Below are 25,134 nucleotides of genomic sequence, written 5' to 3'. Positions count from 1 at the left end.
CCGTGTGACCGCTAGCTTCTGCGTAACAGTTAATGTGGCAGTAAAGTGGACAGTAAAAATAACTTATAAGTTATTACCTGACGCTTAATATTGCTGTTAATGGCTTTTATATTATACAGTATTAATATACACGGAGGCCTACACGCACTATCAAACAAAACTGTAAACAGAACGGAGCCTATTTGTGAATTAGCGGATACCCGACGTGCGCTACTACACTAAAAAAAAAAAAAAACATTCTAAAACCATCTTTTCATTATTGCCTTTCTAATTTTCTAACTGTCCGGGTGATCCAGCCTACATTTTATACGAACAAAATTGATCTGAAGGATGTTACATTCAAAAAAATAAGGTCCTTATTTTGCTATTCTATCGAATGGGATGTCTAATGAAAGAGGAAAAAATACTGAATTCATAAATATCAATGTAGTATACTATTAAAGTATACCAAGCGACAGAACCCCAATCTAAATCTTCTAAATATATAAAAGGAAAAGGTGACTGACAGATCTATCAACGCACAGCTCAAACTACTGGACGGATCGAGCTAAAATTTGGAATGCAGATTTTAGCTCGAACATAGGCATCCACTAAGAAAGGATTTTTCAAAATACAACCCCTAAGGGGGTGAAATAGGGGTTTGAAATTGGCGTAGTCTACGCGGACGAAGTCGCGGGAATAAGCTAGTTATAAATATTTAGATGAATCAGAGCTCCAGAGCTAAGGAAAAATTCAGAATGTAATCTATCCACATTAATATCGAATGCCTTTCTTAAAACGTTCCAAGTGATCTATAAAAGTGCCTTTTCGAGCAATTAAGAGCCAGCAATTAAAAATCCCATTCTCTTAATCGGCTCTCGACAAAAAATCGCGTAAAAAATGACGTAGATGTCTTCATCACATGCATTTGGTTTTTTACAATGCCTTAACTTGAGTTTAGGGCGGACACACATGGGAAACTTTTTCAAATCGATAATAAGTTAACCACAGATAAGGGAATATCAGTTTCATCAGTATGAAGTTAACTGCAGTGTTCGGGTTCGTTACCTAGTTCATCATCATCATCGTCAACCGATAGACATCTACAGCTAGATTTACAGGATATAACCAGAATTCTAGCAAAAACGAAGACAGGTGATAATACTGATGATTAGTGATATTTTACTACAAAAAACTGCGAAAATATATTAAAAAATCTTGTGTTGTAAAAGTTCAGGATATATTGCAAATAAAACATCTGACAGACCCTAGAGGTCAACGAACGTTGCATAAGTAGGCCGCTCGGAGTCAATGCCGCGTCGTAGATGGGGCATCGATCCAAGTTTTGCACGCTATACATTGCGGGTTTGAAAAATGCTAAATCACTAAAACTACAAAATGAGGCAAATGGTTATTGGTATTGGATTGTGTTTAGGTAGTATAACAATAACGCTAAGTTTTTACGAGCGTTCTGGTTACACCCTGTATAATGTAGGTCATTTGTAGAGACTTCCAAAATCCACACGCCACGGTCTTGCCATATGAGTCTTGCGCCACCGCCATCCAGGGGCTCCCTGTGACTCGATTGATGTCGTCTATCCACCCAGGAGTGGGAGGTCTTCCAATGCTGCGCTTTCTGGTGCGATCGGCGTTCTAGCACCTTGGGACCCCAACGTCTATGGTTTTGCGAACTGTATACCCTAATCTATTGTCACTTCAGCTTCGCAACCCAATGAGCTATAAGTATCTTCTTTTATTTGATTAAAATATTCAGATAGACTTGCCGTTTGCAGTCACCCTTTTAAAGCTATTAAGATTTATCAGTGTTTACATCTGAAAAACATCTTTTACCTCAATATTAAATTGGAGTTTTGAAGAAAAGGTTATGCAGAAATATTGTATTTTTAATTGTTTAATTTAAAAAAGTTTTGAAAGCAACTTTAACGAAATGGAATAATAATAATTAGACTATACATTTATATCAAGTATGGCTTTAAATTTTGTGAACACATAAAAAATGTAAACCTAACCAACCCAGCCTAACTCTTAAAATTGCATGACTATAAAAATTGCAGCTAATTATAATTAACTTCAAAAAACATTTTGTGCAGGTAAGTAGTGCTTGATTAACAACGTAATAAATGGTCAAAAAAATTATGAAAACATTTATTATTTTGGTTTTTCATCTTCTTGCTTGTTCATCTCGGTATTGCCGGTATTCACCAAGTGAATCTACTACTGGTTTGAATACCGGCAGTATTCAAACCAGTAGTAGATTCACTTGATGATTTTAGAGCACGTGTTAAAGTTTATCCATATCCATACTAAATAATACAAACATACAAAGGCCAACAGTTTAACCGATTTGGATGAAATTTGGTACAGAGTTAGTTACGTCTCGGACTTTACTCGGAGACGGACACATGCTACTTTTTATCCCGAAAAATCAAAGAGTTCCCACGGGATTATTAAAGGTCCATCGGCATAACCGATTTATATGAAATTTGGTACAGAGATAGCTTACGTCCCGTAAATTGACATAGGTAACTTTTAATCAAAGCAAAAGCAAAGAGTTCCCATGGGATTTTGAAAAAACCTAAATCCACGCGGACGAAGTCGCGGGCATCATCTGATTTGAACATAAATCTTTCTATATCTATTGTATTAAGGCGTAACCTTAGACGGTCCACATAATATTATAATTTTCCACAAATACAGTAACACCAAAACGTGCACTTTTAACATAACTGGCAACACTATAAATCTATTACAAGCTCGCAATAACTCTTATTACCTGCGTCATAAAGCATACATTCTGAGCAGCGATCCGTCATGCGAGTTAATTGGCAGTAAACTGCTGAAGGCTCGTTTATGAGGAACGCAGGTAGCGGGGCTATAAAAATTAGTACGACCCCTGTTTGGAATAGAGATCCTTAGAGAAATTTCTTCTCTGTCGTAATCAACCAATAATTAGATGTCCACAGCTGGACATAGGTCTCTTGAAGGGACTTCCACACGCCACGGTTTTGGGCGCTGCGCCACCGCAGCGGCTCCCGCAGACTCATCAGATGTCCGCCTAAAAATAGGTTGAAAATCTTAAAATAACAACCGGGTTGAAAATCTTAGAATAACAACCCGGTTGAAAATCTAAAAATAACAACCCGGTTGAAAATCTTAGATTAACAACCTGGTTGAAAATCTTAGAATAACAACCTGGTTGAAAATCTAAAAATAACAACCCGGTTGAAAATCTTAGATTAACAACCTGGTTGAAAATCTTAGAATAACAACCTGGTTGAAAATCTGAGAATAACAACTCGGTTGAAAATCTTAGAATAACAACCCGGTTGAAAATCTTAGAATAACAAACCGGTTGAAAATCTTAGAATAACAACCTGGTTGAAAATCTTAGAATAACATCCCGGTTGAAAATCTTAGAATAACAACCAGGTTAAAAAATATGTTACATCGCCATTTATTATAATTTATCTACGATTAGTCTTAATGGTTAAGATATTGTATACGGAACCCATCAAAAAAACATTCAATTTTTTTACCCCCAAACCGCTTACAAGTTTTATAGGCCCAAATAAAATCCCTCAAGGCATTAGCGGCATCGAACCCACTCACCCCGCGTATGCTTTCTCGCCGTAATGAGCCGTCCATTAGGCTTTTAATGTTATTTTATGATGACTCAATAATAGTTGGAGTGCATTGATTTACAATTTAGGGGGCGTTTTATGCGGTGGCATTAATGTTAAGGATTTTAAAGACTTTGGAGGTGCAGTCAGTCAGTTAGTCCAACTCTGACTTAGTTCGTCTTCTTTGCAGGTTACCTTATCTACCCGAGTTTTTCCTTTTTCGACAATTTATTAAGGCAAACGTCGAAGATGAGGGGGAGGAACGGTATTTCTTTAGACAATTTGCACGATAAATCATAAAAATAAATAAAAATCTCTTTTAGAATGTAGAGGTACCCTTTCATATGAAACCCCACTTGGAATCTAACTTGGCGGTTATCTTACTTTGAATATTGAAAATACTAATTCTTTGTTCATGAATATTTTTTTGTAATGTAACCACAAATTCACGGTTTTCGGATTTATTACTTTACTTGTGCTATAAGACCTACCTACCTTCCTACCTGATTCTAGGTCAATGGCAAGTACCCTATAGGTTTACTTGACAGACACGACGGACAGATGGATAAACAGACAGACAACAAAGTGATCCTATACCTAAGGGTTACTTTTTTCCTTTTAACCCTAAAAACATACAATACTTGACAAATGACAACGTCACGGGGTTACGGGGGGGGGGGGGGGGGGGGGGGGCTAGTTAGGGTATAAGTAGCTAAGCTTCCTAGTTTTAATTTTTCTAGTACATATTTCAAAGAGTATAATCTCTCATAATAATAAATATAAGCTGTGATAGCCTAGTGGTTAGGACGTCCGCCTTCTAGTCGGAGGTCGGGGGTTCGATCCCGGGCACGCACCTCTAACTTTTCGGAGTTATGTGCGTTTTAAAAAATTAAATATCACTCGCTTTAACGGTGAACACCTTCCAGGTTAGCCCGCTATCATCTTAGACTGCATGATCACTTACCACCAGGTGAGATTGCAGTCAAGGGCTAACTTGTATCTGAATAAAAAAAAAAAAAGGAAAACATCGTGAGGAAACCTGCATGCCTGAGGGTTCTTCATATTGTTCTCAAAGATGTGTGAAGTCTGCCAATCCGCACATGGCCAGCGTGGTAGACTATGGCCAAAACCCTTCTCACTCTGAGAGGAGACCCGTGCTCTGTAGTGAGCCGGCGATGGGTTGATCATGATGATGATGATGATGAATCTCTCATAAGATATCTACATACTAACATGACAGTTGATACCCACGCAATTATTCGCTACACAACCCATAAAAATCACTCTCAAGTTTCAACAGTAACAATGTACGTAACATAGCCATTAGAAATACTTAAAACCATGAAATGATAAGCCCACAACTACTACAATTTAACATTTTAATTCCAATCCTACTACTATGAAAATAAGGTAACATTTCCCATCCAAGCAGAATCATGAACGTGTCATATTTTTATATTTTCCCCATATCAATATAACCCGGCTAATTGTATACGCTTACATTATGTTTAACACACTTGACTTCTCACGACATCTCACTCGACCGTGTGTGCAACCCAGGTGGGCCCAAATAAAAATAGAATCAAAATCAATACAATGTTTTGCAAGATAGTGGTAGTGATGTGACATTATATACAAAGAAGTACCTAATATCGATATTATAAACTAGATAGCCGAATCCAACTCGATTGGGCAGCGCTCAGGAAGCTTCGAGATGTCTTCTTGTCCAAAATCCCTTAGTGCTTGAAGACCAAAGTCTTCGAACTGTGCGTGTTGCCAGTGATGACATATAGATCCGAGACATGGTCGCTAACTATGCGCCTCATAAGAAAGTCAGGCCTCAGAGTCACTCAGCGGGCGATGGAGAGAGCTATGCTTGGAGTTTCTCTACGTGATCATATCAGAAATGAGGAGATCCACAGCAGAACTAGAGTAACCGACATAGCTCAACGGGTTGCTAAGCTGAAGTGATAATGGGCAGTTCGTAAAGCCAATAGACGTTGGGGTCCCAAGGTGCTGGAATGGCGACCTCGCACCGGAAGATGCAGCGTTGGAAGACTGCCCCCTAGGTTTTCGTCTGCGTGGAATTAGGTTTTTTTAAAATCCCGTGGGAACTCTTTGATTTTCCGGGATAAAAAGACATAGGCTATGTCACTCTCCAGGTCTTTATTATAGACCGATGCGGAAAATCACGTTAATCCCTTGTATCGTTGCGACGTGATTGAAGAACAAACCAACAAACAAACACACTTTCGCATTTCTAATAAGGGTAGGTACTGATAAATACCTTAATTCAGTAGATACAAAATCGATATCGGTATAAGCGAGCGCCCAGCACTATAATCCCGTAGGGCTGTCAGCTCTCTTAAGTAATCGTCCATTATATCGATTCACCCATTCAAGCAAATCATAACTCAATCGTAACAATAATCTGTTCCTTTCCATTGCTTCTTTACGGTGACACTTAATACAAGAGTTACGGAGAAAACAGTCAATGTATGTCAAAATGTGATGTTAGTAAGCGTTTGTGGACTTTTCATTTATACTTAGTTACATAAGGTATAACAAAATGTTATGTCAGGGTTAAGAGCACAAGTTAACAATAAGTTTTGTTACTAAAAATCGAATAAGGATCAAGTAAGCATCGATACAAGGATTTAAAACACAGCTAAACTGGAGACTTGAACTGAGAATACTTTTGGTAAATAAAGTGATCTTTTTCGTTTTTCATTACCAAAAATATACTCTTTTCTTCAGTCACTTTAAAAGAACCGCGCCTCTAAAACAAAAGCTTATCAATAAAAGAAAACTTTGGTCTATCGCGAGCAACTTAGCAAGCTCTCGCGTACACAAAACAATAAAGGGTCAATTATAGCCTTAAATCAGGCATCGGGCTAACTCAACCGCTGCCGACCCCTTGTTTGAACAAAATATACACCCCTCCACCGAGTTATTCAAAGTATCATGCAATTTTGACCCTTTAGAGTCTAAAGTTTAGACTATCATCATCATCATTTCAACGCATCACCGACTGAAAACGGGTCTCCTCATTGACAGACTTCACACACCTTTGAAAACATACACGACACATGCATGCATGCATTCTTCACGATGTTTTTCTTCACCGGCTCCGAAAAGTTAGAGGTTATGTGCGTGCCCAGGAACAGGATCGAACTGGATATACACCCCCCCGCCCTTCGTTATTTGTCTGTCTGCCGTCTCTGTCAAGAAGAACCAACAACACAAAAAAAATTAATTAAAACTTAATTAATTATTAAACTAAATCACATGTAGATGTCGCTGTTCGTCATTAACTTGCAGTGTTGCACATAAAAGTGATAAAATATCTTGTCCGATGTGGTACGGAACCATTCGTGTGCGAGTCCGACTCGTACTTGACCGGTTTTTTTTAGAAAATAATTTTAGAATTTTTAGAAGAAAATTTTGCCGTCACGCACTGGGCAAGCTTTCACGTATCTAAAAGTACTAAACCTCCACACAATAAGTACATTTTTGTGTAAAAGAGTGTTATTAATAAAAGCTTAGCGGTTGATTGTACGCGAACAAAGGGACCAAAGAAGGGGCTTAAAAATACGCAACGCAATATTAATTAGGGACAATTAGCCGCCCTTTTAACAAAAGGTAGAAAAACTCCAGCCATTAATTACTAGGTGGGCTCGCCAATTCAGTGCCTGTTGTGAAAAAGGGCACAACTCAAATTCGACACTTTTCAAGAAAGGCAAAAATCATAACTAAAGGGTTGCGTAGCTGAAGTGGTAATGGGTAAAGCACATAGTTCAGATTCAGATTCAGATTCAGATTTATTTATTTGCTTTCATGTACATTTACATTTATTGATGGTGGGTGCTTAAAGCTAAAAGCTAAATACATGAGACCCTGTCAGGGTATTGCAAATACAAAAGATACAATACGAATAGGATTAAAATTATTAAAATTATCATTACTAGATATTAAATATTATTCATTTGCATGCTTATATATTATTATATTATGAGAATGTTGACTAGAATTTTGACTAGAATTTCGTGTAACCGATAGCTGTTGTTGGGGGTCCCAACGTGTTAGAATGGGAAAGCGCAGCGTTGTCAGACCCCCCACTAGGTGCACAGACGTCATCAAACGAGTAGCACGGAGCAGCTAGATAAAGGCGGTAGCGTAAGACTGTTTAGTGTAGAAATCTCTGCAAAAGACCTATGTCCAGCAGTGGACTACTCTATTGGAGTATGTCTCTCAACAAGTTCAAAGTTTTCATAAAACGTAAACTTATTGACAAGTCCTATTAGTACAATGTAAAGGATTATTTAAATGATAAAAAAGCCTGGGAATGAGTTGCTTAACAGCCTTGTGATAGTTCTAAGTTCGCGTAAAAATTATCACCACTATAATATCATCATCTTACAAATGCAAACCGACTATCAAAAAGCGTAATTTTTTTACCTACTTTGAATAAACGCTTTGACTTTTGACTTTCAACTATCGGTTGGCGATAGTGATTCAAAAAATCATATATTGCGAAATTGGATGATTTTATTCAAAAGAAGTTTCAATTTCAACTACGAAATGCTATAAATTAATCATTAAGAGAATATGTTATGTTTTTCCTCTCCAAAAAAGGGTCAAATTTGAGTTGTCCCCTTTTTCACTGGAGGCACTGAATTTCAACCCTTTGTTTTGAGAGGAATCCGTTTGAGTAGATACTAGTCTGCAGGTTGCATAGAGCAGCTACGACGTAGAAGTGGAATTGGTGGTTCCGTATCTCCAGATGAAAAAGAACTCTTTATAAGCTGATGCCAGCGACTTCATCCGCGCGGATTTAGGTTTTTAAAAATACCGTGGGAATTATTTGATTTTCCGGGACAAAAAGTTGTCTATGTCAATTTCCGGGACACAAACTACCTTTGTAACAAATTTCATACAAATCGGTTCAACAGATGGGCCTTTAAGAATCCCGTTTTCTGTTTGATTTTCCGGGATAAAAAGTAGCCCATGTCCTTCCCCGGGATGTAAGCTAACTCTGTAATTTTTTTTTATCAAAATCGGTTAAATTGTTGAGCCGTGAAAATCTAGCAGCATACAGACAGATAGGCACACTTTCGCAATTATAATATTAGTATGGATTAGTATGGATTAGCAGGTCATGTGTGCCGTATGCCAGATGAGTTATGGGCAAAATCTGCTTCTTTTTGGACGCCCTAGAATCATCAACGCCAGCGTGGTCGGCCGAGGCGACGTTGGCGTGATGAATTAGATAAATTTACAGTTACGTGGCTTGAAGAGGCACGAAATAGAAAATTGTGGAAGGATCGGAGGGAGGGACGTGGGCCAGCACAGGCTGATTTAGAATGGATTAGTATGGATTTTAATTTGTAAAAATAGGTAAGGAAGTGAAAGCTCTCGTCAAAGCTACTCTGCAGTTCATCTAAACCTAAGTGGGGCGGGGAAAGATTGGGGAATCCGCTTTATGACGTATTTACTTGTATAATTGCGTACCAAATTATATTTATTATATTAAATTGTTTCCTTTTACAAGTGCCCATACTCAGACTAATATTTTGAGGTTTAAATCTTTGTCTATGCCCTTTGTATCAAACCCTTTTGTAACTTTTAGAACTATGTGTGATTTTCAATTCCAGAAATTGTTTTAATATTATTTCCTCATAGTTGTAAAAAAAACCGCTCAAGTGCGAGTTAGGCTCGCGCACCGAGGGTTCCGCACTACAGTCGTATTTTATCGACATTTTGCACGATAATTCAAAAACTATAATGTATAAAAATAAATAAAAATCTGTTTTAGAATGCACAGGTAAAGCCCTTTCATATGATACCCCACTTGATGTAATTATGTTACGTTGAAAATTGAAAAGAATAATTATTAGTTCATGACCACAATTTAATTTTTTTTGTGTGATGTTACCCTAAATTCAAAGTTTTCAGATTTTCCCCTTATGTCTGCTATAGGACCTACTTACCTGCCAAATTTCATGATTCTAAGTCAACGGGAAGTACCCTGTAGGTTTCTTGACAGACAGACAGACAACACAGTATTTATATAAGAGTTCCGTTTTTCCTTTTGAGGTACGGAACCCTAAAAATACTGTGATAACCTCCAGGCAGTCGCCCTTACGTAACTACATAGTAAATACCAAAATTATAAAACACAAAAGTGAGAACTATTTACTGACTAGGTATTTAGTGCACTATTCTAAGATTGTGCACTTGCAACCTCTACCAGGTAGATATTGCCGTTAATAATAAAATGTTTTCCATAAATAGGTACGTAACTTCATTTACATAAGTACCTACTCAGAATAAAACAAGTCTTTGAATAAAATACGATCCCTAAATAATAGCCAGAATTAAAAATACCTAAATAAAAGTCAAATAATAAATAAATAAAATAAAATAAAAAAGCCTTTATTATTCCTTATCTTGAACTAAATTATTTACAATTTTTTTTTTTTTTAAACAGTATATATATCTACTTTTTACATCTAACATTACCTACTTATTATTAGCAATTTGTTTATTTATTAATTAGTATAGGTGAGTGTATGAACTGTATGTGGCTGTGTGTATGTGTGTGTTCATATCTGAGAGTGTGCTTGTGTGTATGTGGATGTGAGTTTTTGTGAGTGTGATTTTAGTATGTTAGTGAATCTTAGCATATTTTATTTATTCTTGTTTTTCTTCTTTCTTAGATAAGGACCCCTCTTGGGTATAGGCCTCCTCCAGGTGGTGCCATTTCTTTCTGTCTTTGGCGCTGAATAAAAGTCAAAATCAAATCTAAGTTCTATGTAGACTTTCTAATTGTCAGTTGCTGAATTTGCATATTAATGATGTAGTGGATCACATAGAAACATGTCAAATGTAAACCAACTCAAAATCACTTTATCTTCCATTCAAGATAAAAATGTAGAGTGCCTAATTCGCCCTAATAAAAGTAGCAGCAGTGACAGCTTTCAATAATCCCAGCATTTTGTATGCATTACCACCACTTCAACACCTAATGACATAATCCTTACCCGTCAATATAACCTTAAAAGCCCAAACAAATTGTACAACCTCTCACCAAATTATACCAACGTCCAACTTACTCACACAACGGAAAATCAACCCTAAATTATATAATTCAAGATTTATATTTGAGCAATAGCATGTGCACACGGTGACGCTATCACATATCAGCAACTATCAGATTAGCCATGTCCATTAAACAAGTAGCTATCAATTACAACGCTTCTATCTATTAGCGATAATGATTTGGGCAGTACCAACTAAGCCGTTGAAATGTGCGCTTGTAAGCAAAAAAGGGCATCCTTTCTGATTGAGGACATACTTTGCGAGCCGAAAACTTACAAGCGTTCTAGTAAAGAAAAACCGGAATCGCATACGTGTAGTAAAAAGCCTGAAGTTGTAAGCAGTTCCGAAGTGCCAGCTTCAGAATTTTCTAACCAGGATGTAAGCTCCAAAGAAGTGCCTTTGTATGCTCCTGCAGGCAGCTCGTGTAAAGGATTATCTATTGGTGAATTGGCATCACAAGACAAAAGCGTTCATAAAGGATTAACCGAAAACGGCTACAAATTTTCAATTTCCAAACTGACAAGTGAAGATTTTGGTAAGAAATCCACATCAACACATGGTAATTCAAACAAAAATGAGGACTTAATAACAAAATTCAACGTGGTTACCGAAGTGCAACGGGAGTTAGAAATGGCTAAACATAAGGGTAATTTGGAACAGAGAAGAAACACGTTTCCGATATATCCGACCCCGGTTAAGGCAAATGTACCCTGGTCTCCATGCAGATTGAAGAGTCCGGGCTACTCGATGGACACACGACACCCGATGAGTTTCTACAGTGACCCGATGATGAAATCGGAGCAGATATTGAGGAATCAGCTGGCTGTGAACAGATTTGTGACGAACCCTTACAGTTTACGACAAATGTATGGATTTGATAGAGGTTAGTACCTACCAGGATCAAAGTACTAATTATTTTCATTCCAGTTGTTTTTTTTTAATGTATAGACTAGCGCTTGGCTGCAATCAGACTTGGGTGGCAAGCTTAGACGATCTGATGATGCAGCCCAAGATGGAGCGCGCTTGCCTAGGCTAGAAGATGCCTATTCACTCTCGTCTTGAAGATACCCATATTATAGTTGGAGGGGAAAACTGATGCTGGAAGGGTGTTCCAAATCTCAGCGGTTCGAATTAGAAATGGGGAGGCAAATCGCTTCGTACGTATCCGTGGAATTTCGACGGTGCAGACCTTGGCGATGCCTTTATTGCCTTTTTAACAGCTACAAAGGTTTAAAATGCTGCTTGCAGGCCTTTTGCGTCTCTCAGTTGGTATACCTACTGCAGAAAACAGGAAGTGTCCAACGAAATTGATGAAAATTCAAACCAGGGCATAGAATGATAGGTACGTCCGATTTGGCAAAATTCTGTTAGTCTGCGGGGACTAGTACAAAATATATGAGCAGAGTAGGCACAGTACGCGGCCGAAAGTAATGTACTTCGACCTTTTTTTAGGAGATATCAGATTTATAGAGCGTTATCTCTGTCGTTGAGACCGACAAAACGTCATATAGGTATGAGTGACAGAGACAACGCTTTACAAAGCCGAAATGTCATTCTAAATGCCGATTTACATTACTTTCTGACGCGTAGGTAAGTACATGCGGCGCGTGTCCGAATTTTCTATGACAGACAAATTTCTGATTATATTGGCTAACTTCGGGAACTAACCGAAATCTAAATATATAAAAAGTGTCAGTCACTTTTTATATATTTAGATTGATGATGATAGGATAGGATAGGAGGATAGATGACTTACTGACTGACTGATCTATTAACGCACAGCTCAAACTACTGGATGGATCGGCCTGAAATTTGGCATGCAGATAGCTATTATGACGTAAATATCCGCTAAGAAAGAATTTTTGAAAATTCTACCCCTAAGGGGGTAAAAAGATATTTGAAATTTGTGTAGTTCACGCGGACGAAGTCGCGAGCACAAGCTAGTGACATATTAATATATTCGTAATTATAAACACCTAAAAATATTTGAACAATAAATAAAACTTAAGGATTAAAAGTCGATTAAGTTTTATCATTAGATTAATATAATTTTGGAGGAACCCGTAATATTAATCGTTGGATAATCGCTTAGATAGCCCATTCGACCGATCAATCTTATCGATATTATTTGGTGCAAATAAAAAATACGCCGTTGGAATACTATAAGCTATCAAAACTGAAAATTGAAAATTATTACACGACCAAAAAAAGGATTGTACGAAATGTTTTCAGGGTTCATGTATAAGTACCTACTTTTTTTTATTTATTCAGATACAAGTTAGCCCTTGACTGCAATATCACCTGGTGGTAAGTGATGATGCAGTCTAAGATGATAGCGGGCTAACCTGGAAGGGGTATGGCAGTTTTTATTAAACCCATACCCCTTGGATTTCTACACGGCATCGTACCGGAACGCTAAATCGCTTGGCGGCACGGCTTTGCCGGTAGGGTGGTAACTAGCCCCGGCCAAGGCCTCCCACCAGACCAGACCAGAAATTTAGAAATTATAAAATTCCAAATCCCTCACCACTGCGCCAGGGAGGTCGTAAAAAAATAAAACGTCCTGTACACGACAGGTTGAGATGGCAATCGGGGTATGAGGCAGGGGGACGTCCCGCACACCCGCACGTTACCTACGCTATCCCGCACTGGGTGCTGTGCGGGGCGTCCCCACCCTGATTGCCATGTCGACCTGTTGTGAACTATTATGTATGGGGTATCTTTAGAATCCTTACTACACGGTGTTACTTATACACCATCCGTGGCTTATTGGCTATGATATTTTGAAAAAAAATTCAATACAATATAGCGGCTGTCCATGGCGGCGCCATTTTCAAATGTAAAAATGTGGGAGAGTAGTCGTGTTTTCTTTTTACTTAGATATAGCGCGTAAAATTTAACTCCTCACGCGGTATTTTAAATTTATGTGTCAAATTTCATGTCAAAAGTACGATTTTAATCCTTATTTTAAAGGTTAACCGTACTTTTGACGTGACAGTTGAGCCATAGAGTTAAAATGGCGCGTGAGGAGTTAGTTTGTACGGACTATACGGCTAGTTTTCCACCAGTAACCACCACTCGTTATTGCCTTTTCTTTCTCGGTACATTACAATGAATAAAATCTAGGTATCCTTCTCACATTTTTTGTTTTTTGTTCCGCCATCTACTTATGACGTATAAAAAATGTCACTTAGGTACATGGTTATCGAATAAAGCAATAAGTAACTATAATGCGATTACAATTCGATAAGTGTAAAGTAGTCCATCAAGTTATATCTTTTAATGCCTAATCTGCTGAATCAAGTAATTTTTATTATTATTGCTGTAGTCAAATATCGATCGATAGATCCTACTTATACTTATTTTTATAGTAGGTAGTATACCTAATTATAGTAGGTAGTTATAGTATATAAGTAAAAAGCTGTGATAGCCTAGTTGTTAGGACGTCCGCCGCCATAGGTGGTCGGGGGTTCGATCCCGGGCACGCTCTAACTTTCGGAGTTATGTGCGTTTTAAGACTTTTAAGTAATTAAATATCACTTGCTTTTAACGGTGAAAGGAAAAACATCGCGTGAGGAAACCTGCATGCTTGAGAGTTCTCCATAATGTTCTCAAATGTGTGTCATCATCATTATCATCATCAACCAATAGATGTCCACAGCTGGACATAGGTCTCTTGTAGGGACTTCCACACGCCACGGTCTTGCACCGCCTGGATCCAGCGGCTCCCTGCGACTCGTCTGATGTCGTCCGTCCACCTAGTGATGTTCAAATGTGTGTGAAGTCTACCAATCCGCACATGGCCAGCGTGGTAGATTATGGCCAAACCCTTCTCACTCTGAAAGGAGATCCGTGCTCTGTAGTGAGCCGGCGGTGGGTTGATCATGATGATGATACCTCCTATGAAAATAAGTATAGGTAGGTATTTTAGAGCCTCAATAGCTCAACGGTTGGGGAGCGGACTGAATTCCGAAAAGTCGACGGTTCAAACCCCACCCGTTGCACTACTGTTCGTACCTACTCCTAGCACAAGCTTTACGCTTACTTGGAGGGGAAAGGGGAATATCAGTCCTGATTTAGCATGGCTAATATTCTTTTTTTTACGGATCTCCTCCGTAGAAAATTATTTAAGACTGTACATTTGTAAGGTTACATAATTAATAATTATTCAGCGTTTAAAGTACCGTGAGTGATTTCCATCTGTATATATAAAATTCAAAGTCCTGACTGACTGACTGACATATATATCAACGCACAGCCTAAACAGCTGGTCTTAGAGACATGAAATTTTGAGGGTGTGTTCTTTGTAAAGAGTAGGTATCCACTAAGAAAGGATTTTTCGAAATTCTACCTCTAAGTGGGTTAAATAGGGGGTGAAAGTTTGTACGAAAGTACGTCATTTTTCAAATTATTTGCATGAAAATTGGTATTTGGGTTTTCGGTCACAAATGAAGAAATACGTGTTTCAGGATTTTTGGAAATTCAACCCCCACCTCCATTTTCTAAATTCCACCCGAGCGAAGCCGGGGCGGGTCAGCTAGTTATAAATAATATCTGTCCCGGCTGTACTCACGTGTCTAGTCGACGTTAGCCCGACTAATTTCCTTTTTCAAGGACCCCGGAATACAATAATTATTCAATCATCTCTTAAAATATCTGCTATCAAAAATATCTTTAAGGTGCCCACGGGTTAACTCTCGGCATCGGAAACTGTTTCATATTGCACCAAGTAAGACAAAACATGCTGATAACACATTCATACGACGTAGTTGCAACCAAGCTAATCATCTCGCGAAAAATTATATTTTTCATCTCTCTCTCCATAGGTATAAATTAGCAATTAAGGATGTTATATCAAATTCTGCCTAGTTATAGTTTATACTTTAGTCGATTTTAGTTCTGTGTTCCATAAGTTTATCTACCTAGTTAGTTTTAAATACTCTGTGCCTAGTTTTCATACGCGTACTATGCCGTGTGTTGTGAACATCATTTTTATTATAAGTGTTAATTTCTCATTGGAGACTGCTTTGGTTTAAGTGTTTATATATATATATACTATCTATTTATCTAATTGTAACTGTTTGTCTCTACAAAATAAAATAAATTAAATTAAAAACAGTTAAAAAAAAACAATTTATAGGTTGGTACCACAGATTGGAGAACTCACTGAGAAGTAAAGGTTGGTACCAAAACTACCAAAGTTCATGTAGATACGCTAAATATTAACAATCAAGCAAACTAATTTCCTGTATCAATTCGACAATAGCAATTAATGTAATAAAAAACACAATGTTTTGTTATCAGAGATTGTAATCAATCAAATAATTAAGTATTATTTAGTATTGATAACGACGTATTTTACAATTGGGACGAACTAAACAGCTATATTATACTTATGTATTTACGATATAACACGAATCAATTATGAGATAGCTTGTTTTATCATTATTTTTAATTATGATAACGGGAACCTTTTTTAGGGTTCTGCAGGTACTCGCTACTCGCGTACGGACGTCTAAGTGCACAGATGAAACCCAGGATAAAGAAAAGGCGGCTAAGTGCGAGTCGGGCTCGCACACAAAGGGTTCCGTACAAGAAATAAAACTTTTTTTTTTAAATTTTCATTGCGGCCAAGACCTGGAAAGTACATAGGCTACTTTATGTCCCAGAAAATCAAAGAGTTCCCACGGGATTTTTAAAAACCTAAACCCACGCGGAATTATTCGCGGGCATTACTAGTTTAAAATATTTGTACAGTACGCAGCCGAAAGTAATGCACATCGACCTTTTGAAGGCGATAGCAGATTTATAGCGTTGTCCCCATGTCCCTGTCGTTGAGCCCGACAAAACGTCTAGGTTCATACACCTAGGTTCTTATCTAATTTTTAAGGATTACCAATATTTAATATATCACCTTTTAATTGAATACAAATATTCAATCGATTAGATATACCTTCCTAGACGTGCCTTATTAGCACAGCGGTAAAGTGCAGGCAGAAGTCTGAAAATAATCCAAAATGGTCGTAGGTTCGGAGTTCAGACCTCACCTCTCCGTGGGTAACCTTTAAATTAAATAAGAGCCAGATAAGGATAACAAATTAAACATTAAAGATTACGACAATGTCAGCTCATTCATGCAGTACAATTTTTTCTTAAACTGTGGCCCTACCGCGGTTGTTTGACAGCTACAATGTCACGATCGCAATCATCTCTGATTGGTTAATGCTTGCTCACTATTGGCCACAATGCATTGTTGCAACAAGAATCGCACAAATTCAGCCAATCAGAACAATTGAGATTGTAATAATGATTGATTCAGGTTTTAGACAATCGCCCTACTGTTTGCTTTTCATCTGACATTGTGTGAGAAAGGTGAGAGGCACGATGATTTTCACCGAAGTCAAGCCCGCGAAAAGGGTTTAGAAAAAGTGTTTCTGAGAAAAAAATACTACACTAGCGGCACGCTATGATGGCCGGTTTGACACATTACAATAGTGATGTGGAATGTCAATTTATTCTCGAACAAAAAACAATTAAGTTTTGTTTTTGTACCTGATTAAATAGGTTTAATAAAACAAAAATGTATATGTTTATTTAATTTATTTGAACGAACTGAATATTTGAACGAAAATGAATATACATACTTTATATGCACACAAGAAACATATGAATACAAAAGATACCGAAAAAGGTGCCACAAAAGGCCATAATTAATCAGATTCGTCCATACTACTATTTTCACTGTCGTCACTGCTATCATCACATACATTAATAATTATATGTTCGTTTTCTATAATATTATCTATTTTCACATCTCTTTCATAATCTTCCCTTATTAATTTAACAGTTCTATTCACAACCTTTTCCCAGTCTCCTTTAGTCACATGTTCACAAGCTTCTTCTAATAATTTTAGCATTTTTTTTGTGGTAAATGGGGGTTCTGTATTGTGTCTTGCAGCATATCCCTTAATTTGAGCCCACACCAACTCAATCGCATTATACTCACAATGGTAAGGCGGTAACCGTATAACTCTGTGCCCATGTTCTAATGCTATTTCGTCAATGACGTATCGGATCTTGGTTGGTTTGTTTTCTTTTAAAAGACGTACTAATTCCGCTTTTAACATATTCATGTTTGCATCTACGCCATTTTTACGAAGCCATGCGACGATATCAGCTTTCTTTTGGGATTGGGCAGGTGGCTTGTCAATTTGCATCGAGTGGTATGGGGCGTTGTCCATAATTATAATAGATGGTTCAGGGAGGCTACACAACATTGAGGTAAACCATTCAGTAAACTTTTCTCCATTCATGTCTTCATGATAGTCTCCAGTGGTTTTTGACGCAAAAGCCATGAGAGAACCTTCGACAAACCCGTTGATGGTTCCGGCGTGACAAATTATAAGTCGCGATCCTTTTCCTACAGGAACTTTGGAAGTAGATGCTGCTGTGTCATCGTTCCAAGAACGGCCTACAGTATGGTTAGCATTAAGCCATGTTTCATCCAAGAACACAACATTTTGCCAATTTTTGATTTCTTTCACTTGCCGTAAAAAAGTATACCTTGCCATCGCTATATCAAATCTTTCCATCAATATTTTGCGTTTGTTACATTTTTTGTATCGAAATCCAATGGTCTTCAAAATCTTCGTTAAAGAACTTTCCCCACCGAAGAATAATCCAGCTTCCTTCAGTGAATGCACCAACTTTTTTCTTGTTGGATACTCCTTCTGTAAATAGTAGCCGTAAACATGTCTTCGGATAGCATCGGCATCAAAGCTATCGATGCCTACGACTGGTTTTGCTCGTTTTCTCTTTTTTGGTGTGTGAAGTTTATTTTCTTCTGTGCCAGTCTCGCCATATTTTTTTTTAGTTATCCGTCTAACAGTTCGTTGTCCAATATTAAGCGCATCAGCTACGCGTTCAACCACTGACGTTATAGGTAAAATTGGCCCTCCATTTTGAGCTTCACGATCGAAATAGTTACGAAGGCGTATTAGGAACTCACGTGTCTGACTATTTAGAACAGTTCTCTGCGTACGTTCGGTCATATCGACGAAATCCACAACAAAGGGCTTGAACAGAGTCCAAATTAACGAGCAAGGGTCAACAGTAATGCAGTATCAATATTTGAAATCCAAAGCCAGGTCAAAACTATATCACAATCGCATTGCACTGACAGTTTATACTTTTCGAAGCAACGTCAATTCGAAACTGCTTTGTTTTGCATTGAGCATTGACGCGAGTTTGCCGGAGGTAGTAGTTGTGCTAGCCAGCGATCCTATGTGACGATCGTATTAGATTCCATTTTTAAAAATTTATTGATATTTTTTTGCGATTTCAGAGGTTTGTCCACATAGTGAAAATTGTTCATATTCACAAGTACATTCACCCCTTAAATGGTGCAAACTGATTTTTCTACACTTGTATACATTTAAGAAATCAATTTAATAAATAAATTTTGAGTCCTAAACCTAAAACTACATTCGATAAAATTTATGAATCTCTGCACATCACTATCGTCAATAAAGTAATACAATTATTTCCTTCAAAGTCGTTATCAATTAATACGGAACTTCATGAGCGGACAAACGTCAAACCGGCCATCATAGCGTGCCGCTAGTTTAAATGTATGTTTGCAAAGTAAAGACATTTCAACTAATAAATAAATAAAATAGACATATTATTGTTAACTTGTTGTAGAATTTTTACACTCCCGAAGTTGTCATAAACTTAGTGTTAAAAAGTGAAATAGGAATATTTCGAGGCTCTTAACTTTAAAATCAATATTTTATTAATGGTTTAAATATCAACAAACCTAGATAATGGGAAGACAAACCGATATATAATACTTAGTTTTGAGGGTACAATGTGGCTAATTCCGTTGTACACAATCTCTAAACTAAACTAAAATGATACGTCTAAACAGAGGCGGATTTGCAGTCTTGGCCGCTCTAGGCCCCAGGCCAGAGCCGCCCCTTTCCCAGCTCTCATCATATTAAAGACTAACTTATGCTCGCGACTTCATCAGCGTGGACCACATGAATTTCAAACCCCTATTTCACCCCCTTAAGGGTAAAATTTTCAAAAATCCTTTCTTAGCGTATGCCTACGTAATAATAGCTATCTGCATTCCAAATTTCAGCCCGATCCTTCCAGTAGTTTGAGCTGAGCGTTGATAGATCAGTCAGTCAGTCAGTCACCTTTTCCTTTTATATATTTAGACTACACAGTACTTAATGAATTTACTTTATTGTCAATTTTCATCGAAATCGATTCAGAAATTTAGTTAACATAGCTGGTACCTAGTTTGCAATATTTTTCGACCTTTCAGGGATAATTGCACATTCAAATAAAACATTTAAAACGGTTATCTGTATATATACAAAAGTCCTGACTGACTGATCTATCAACATACAGTTCAAACTTACGGACGGATCGGGCTGAGATTTGGCATGCAGATATCTATTATGACGTAGGCATCCGCTAAGACACGATTTTTGAAAATCTAACCTCTAAGAGGATGAAATAGGGGTTCGAAATTTGTGGGGGGGGAGACACACATTTTACCACTTTGGAAGTGTCTCTCGCGCAAACTGTTCAGTTTAGAAAAAAATTACATTAGACACCTCAATATCATTTTTGAAGATCTATCATATCATACTCCACACGTATAGGTTTGATGAAAAAAAATATTTTTTGAGTTTCAGTTCTAAGTAGGTGACCCCCAAAATTTATTGTTTTTGTTTCTATTTTTGTGTGAAAATCTTAATGCGATTCACAGAATACATCTACTTACCAAGTTTCAAAAGTATAGCTCTTATGGTTTCGGAAAAAAGTGGCTGTGACATACGGACGGACATACAGACAGACAGACAGACATGATATTATACATTTATAAGGGTTCCGTTTTTTGCTATTTGGCTACAGAACCCTAAAAAATCTATAGCATCCATTAGCATCTTTAAAATTCATCGGCACCGTAATAATCGTTTTTTTTTATATCACGTAGGTATAAGTTTTGTAGTGATCGCTCTATATTAGTTTTCTCAAGGATTTACTTTATTAATCGCGATTTTTCAAACAGAAATTATTTAAATCACACAAACACTCGGACATACATCCTATACCCTACGCTATACCCTATCTGTATTGTTTTGCCAAAATGTATCGCGTAAAGTTTTATGGTCTCGTTTTGGTCCGTCCCTCCTGTTGTTTATGAATAGGTTTTCTGTACCATGTGTGTTCGAACGCAACATGAGACCTCATAGTAACATTTGTGAATATGGGTTGTAAGTGTTTACGCTTTTGCCTTTCTCGATCCTTGACCTATTGTTTCGTTCACGTAAAAACAATGATCTATTGTCCTTTTATTGGTTGCTTACGCACTTTCTATTAGTGATTTTTCTTGAACTTATTGATTATTTATATAAGTTCAAGTTAGTTATAAGTATTAATACGATGCATTGCAGAGCGGCCGCCCCTAATATGTGGCCGCTCTAGGCTCGGGCCTATTGTGCCTAAGGGCAAATCCGCCACTGCGTCTAAATCTATAGCTATCCCTTTCACAATGTTGCTTACAGAAAAGGATAGACTAAATTTAGACCTGTTAATTTAGTTTAGGTTTAGAAATTGTGTACAAGAGAATTGGCCCCAGTATCGAATAATGTAGTAATTACCCTCCTACGTTTGTATGTAGAAAGCACCGAACTGAGCCCACTTAAGGGAGGTGTATGCGCTTGGGTGAGTCGTGCGAAGCGAAGATTGACTGAAACACCCTCTCTTGTTGGGGGGCTCCACTAAGTAGGTAGTCATTATAATTTCAGTAGGGGTCATAAAAGTGATCGATAGTTATAATCCGCAATATTGATATTATCTTCGTATCATATCATTATCATTGAATCAGATCAAAATTCAACATATCAAATTATACATATTTACTGCCTTGATCACTATTATTGTATTTTACACCCCCCCCCCCCTCCGCCGCTCCCCCAGATCGATAGATAAAAAATTCTCTTTCCAATTATATAGGTACGACAAATGTTCCTAAGGTACCTACGACATTTAAAATTCCCACTGTCGATATAGTTTCCCACCATACAACAACCACAGAATATATAGGTATATAGGTGACACAACTCTAAATAAGGTAGCTTATAGAGATGGGTAGGTACTATACAGGATGTAACCAGAACGCTAGCAAAAACTTATCGTTATTGTTATAGTACCTAAACACAATCAAATACCAATAATCTCATTTTGTAGCCCCCGTCAATCCCCCACCTACGACGCGTATTGACTCCGAGTGGCCTACTTACGCTACGTTCGTTGACCTCTAGCGTCAGTCAGCTGTTTTATTTGCATATCGTAAACTCTTACAAAATGATAGGTTTTTTTTTGTGGTATCATATCAGTATTCATCAGTACCCGTAGTACAAGATTTTACGTCTCACCAAACCAAACCAAATTCGAGTCGAATTACTTACGCGTTACAGTAAACTGGATCTTAAATACCTTGTTTTAAAGCTCAAGTTTGTCTACACTTCTACAGCCAGCGCTCCAAGCGGAAACATTGCGAAATTAAAATCAGTGGCATTGAATATTTGACTTCAATTCAAGGCTGTTTAGGTCTATTTTACTGTAACGCGGAAGTATTTCGACTCTCGAATTTGGTTTCGTTTGGTGAGACGTAAAATCTTGTACTACGGGTACAGCAATATCACCTGTTTTCGTATTTGCCAGCGTTCTGGTTACACCCTGTATCCGTGTCGATTTTGTGACTCGCACTCATAAATAAATAAATAAATAAAAAACTAAACTCGCGCAGTGGGCAGAATGATAAGCAATTATTTGGTTCTTTTCCGCAGTTCCACCGTCCTGCTGCAGCCCCTGGTGGGGTGTGGGGGGGAGACGGAAAGGGGGCCAGGTGCGGTTCAGCGCGGCGCAGACTGGCGCGCTGGAGCGAAGGTTCAGCGCCAGCAAATACCTCAGTCCTGATGAGAGGCGTGCGCTGGCTGCTTCGCTGCGATTGAGTGATCGACAGGTTAGCAAATCTTCCGTGCCATGTCCAAAAAGCTGCAAAAAGTATAGTTTTCTAATAAAAATAGCGAGCAAACGAGCAGGCGGGTCACCGGTACCCGTAGTACAAGATTTTACGTCTCACCAAACGAAACCAAATTCGAGAGTCGAAATACTTCCGCGTTACAGTAAAATGGACCTAAACAGCCTTGAATTGAAGTCAAATATTCAATGCCACTGATTTTAATTTCGCAATGTTTCCGCTTGGAGCGCTGGCTGTAGAAGTGTAGACAAACTTGAGCTTTAAAACAAGGCATTTAAGATCCAGTTTACTGTAACGCGGAAGTATTTCGACTCTCGAATTTGGTTTGGTTTGGTGAGACGTAAAATCTTGTACTACGGGTACTGTACGCTTAGTATAAGATTTTACGTTTCACCAACGTTGCTAGAATTCGAGAGTCGAAACACAATAACGTCAAAGTAAAATGGACTTAAACGCCTTGAATTGAAGTAAAAAAAAAGGAATGACACTGATTTTAATTTCACAACGTTTCCGCTTGGAGCGCTGGCTGTAGATGTGTAGACAAACTTGAGCTTTAAAACAAGGCAGTTAAGATCCAGTTTACTATAACGCGGAAGTGTTTCGATACTCGAATACTATCAACGTTGGTGAGACATAAAATCTCGTACTGAGCGCACAGATAGATGTTAAGCGATTACCGCCGCCCCTGAACATTTGCAGCACCAGAGGAACTGCAGATGCGTTGCCGACTTTTAGGAATTTGTTGGTCCACCCCTTGAATAACCCCATGTAGTAATTTGTGAGAACACCACTTAGGGAGTTGGTTCCACAGTTTGCATTTGTGTGTAAAAAAGGATCTGGCACAACGGGCGGTCGAAGTATTTTTCAAAGGAGATCGCCCGTGAACGGGCCCTCTTTTGTGGCGTCGTGTCAAAACTTAATTTTTTTTTTAAATATGTTATTTTTTTACGATTATGTCTTATAACGACTTTTTTTCACTCTATTATTGAAAATATCCACAATTACAGTTAGAATCGTAAACATGCATTTATTTTGAAGAAGTATTAATTAAATATAACCTCAATATCAGCAATATAAAAAATAAGATTTCTTTATAACCAGGGTGAATAAATAGAAATAGTTTGCAGAATACAAAGAGTTAATTATTTGTCTACAAAAAAAAATTAAAACCATGGTGACATAACAATTATATTAGGGGGGGCCCAAAGCTCCTAAGAAAATGGGCAATCTCTTTTGCAAACTAGCGCTTGGCTGCAATCAGACTTGCTGGCAAGTGATAATGAAACCTAAGATGAAGCCCGCTTGCCTAGAAGATGCCTATTCACTCTTGACTTGGATATTTTTTGATTTATCGCCAAATAATGCTGTCATTTTTCAATGGTCTATTCCAACGTGTCATTTTTCATGAATACCCTGGTTGGTGTGTTGACCAAGGTTTTCAGTTTGATCCTACGTAGAATTCTTTTCTTCAATGGGCTAGCGATGAGTTGACATGATTTTATTTATTTCCAGGTGAAGACTTGGTTCCAGAACCGTCGCGCCAAGTGGCGTCGCACGACACCCGACATGGCCGACACGGGCAGTCCCCCCACGGCCGACGACTCCGATGACGACGTGCAGATCGCTGATGATGACTGAACGATACTATCAAATTAATCCATACTAATTATAAATGTGAAAGTGTGTCTGTCTGTCAGCTAGCTTTTCACGGCTCAACTGTTCAACCGATTTTGACGAAATTTGGTACAGAGATGGCTTGCATCCCGGGGAAGGACATAGGCTTCTTTTTATCCCGGAAAATTGGAGTTCCCACAGGATTTTGAAAAACCCAAATCTACGCGGACGAAGTCGCGGGTATCATCTAGTTAAATATAATAAATAAATGTTAAGCTGATTAATTAAGTGCCTCGCCAACTATGACTGAACAAACCATAAAAAAATTGTCTTGACGTCGTATTTTCATTTAAACTATCTGTATATATATAAAATTTTAAGTCCTGACTGACTGACTTATATATATCAACACACAGCCTAAACCGCAAGTGCTAGAGACATGAAGAAAGGATTTTTCGAAATTGAAACCCTAAGCATGTCAAATTTCAGCCCGATCCGTCCAGTAGTTTGAGCTGTGCGTTGATAGATCAGTCAGTCAGTCACCTTTTCCTTTTATATATTTAGATTAGTAATGCTGAGATCTATAGAGCGCACTTTGACTTCGCTCAGACTTAAGATTGAGTTAAAACGAGACAGATTTATGTGAGACATATAGCTCTGTCTGGTTTTAACTCTGTCTTAAGTCTAAGCAACGTCAGAGTGCGCTCTATAGATCTCACCCTAAGAAACCGTGAA

At 37.9% G+C, this 25,134-nt stretch overlaps 1 protein-coding gene across 1 annotated transcript; it reads left to right on the top strand.

Moving 5' to 3' along the window:
- Positions 1-10,872: 10,872 nt before the first annotated feature.
- LOC117992580 (uncharacterized) lies at positions 10,873-24,691 on the top strand. The gene is made up of 3 exons (XM_034980305.2): positions 10,873-11,604; positions 22,592-22,767; positions 24,298-24,691. Exons 1-3 carry the CDS (start codon positions 10,929-10,931, stop codon positions 24,421-24,423), a joined length of 978 nt encoding a protein of 325 aa, XP_034836196.1. The 5' UTR covers positions 10,873-10,928; the 3' UTR covers positions 24,424-24,691.
- The last annotated feature ends 443 nt before the right edge of the window (positions 24,692-25,134 follow it).

The sequence above is a fragment of the Maniola hyperantus genome, chromosome 21 (genome assembly GCF_902806685.2).
Source record: "Maniola hyperantus chromosome 21, iAphHyp1.2, whole genome shotgun sequence".
Lineage (NCBI taxonomy): Eukaryota > Metazoa > Arthropoda > Insecta > Lepidoptera > Nymphalidae > Maniola > Maniola hyperantus.
The sequence above is the reverse complement of the archived record's forward strand: the minus strand, read 5'-3'. Positions and strand labels throughout refer to the sequence as shown.

Bases quoted from the DNA above. Each gene is read 5' to 3' on its own strand.
- LOC117992580 (XM_034980305.2), top strand. From the start codon at position 10,929: ATGTGCGCTTGTAAGCAAAAAAGGGCATCCTTTCTGATTGAGGACATA. The intron at 11,605-22,591 runs GTTAGTACCTAC...TCTTTTCCGCAG, and splicing joins AATGTATGGATTTGATAGAG to TTCCACCGTCCTGCTGCAGC. The intron at 22,768-24,297 runs GTTAGCAAATCT...ATTTATTTCCAG, and splicing joins TGCGATTGAGTGATCGACAG to GTGAAGACTTGGTTCCAGAA.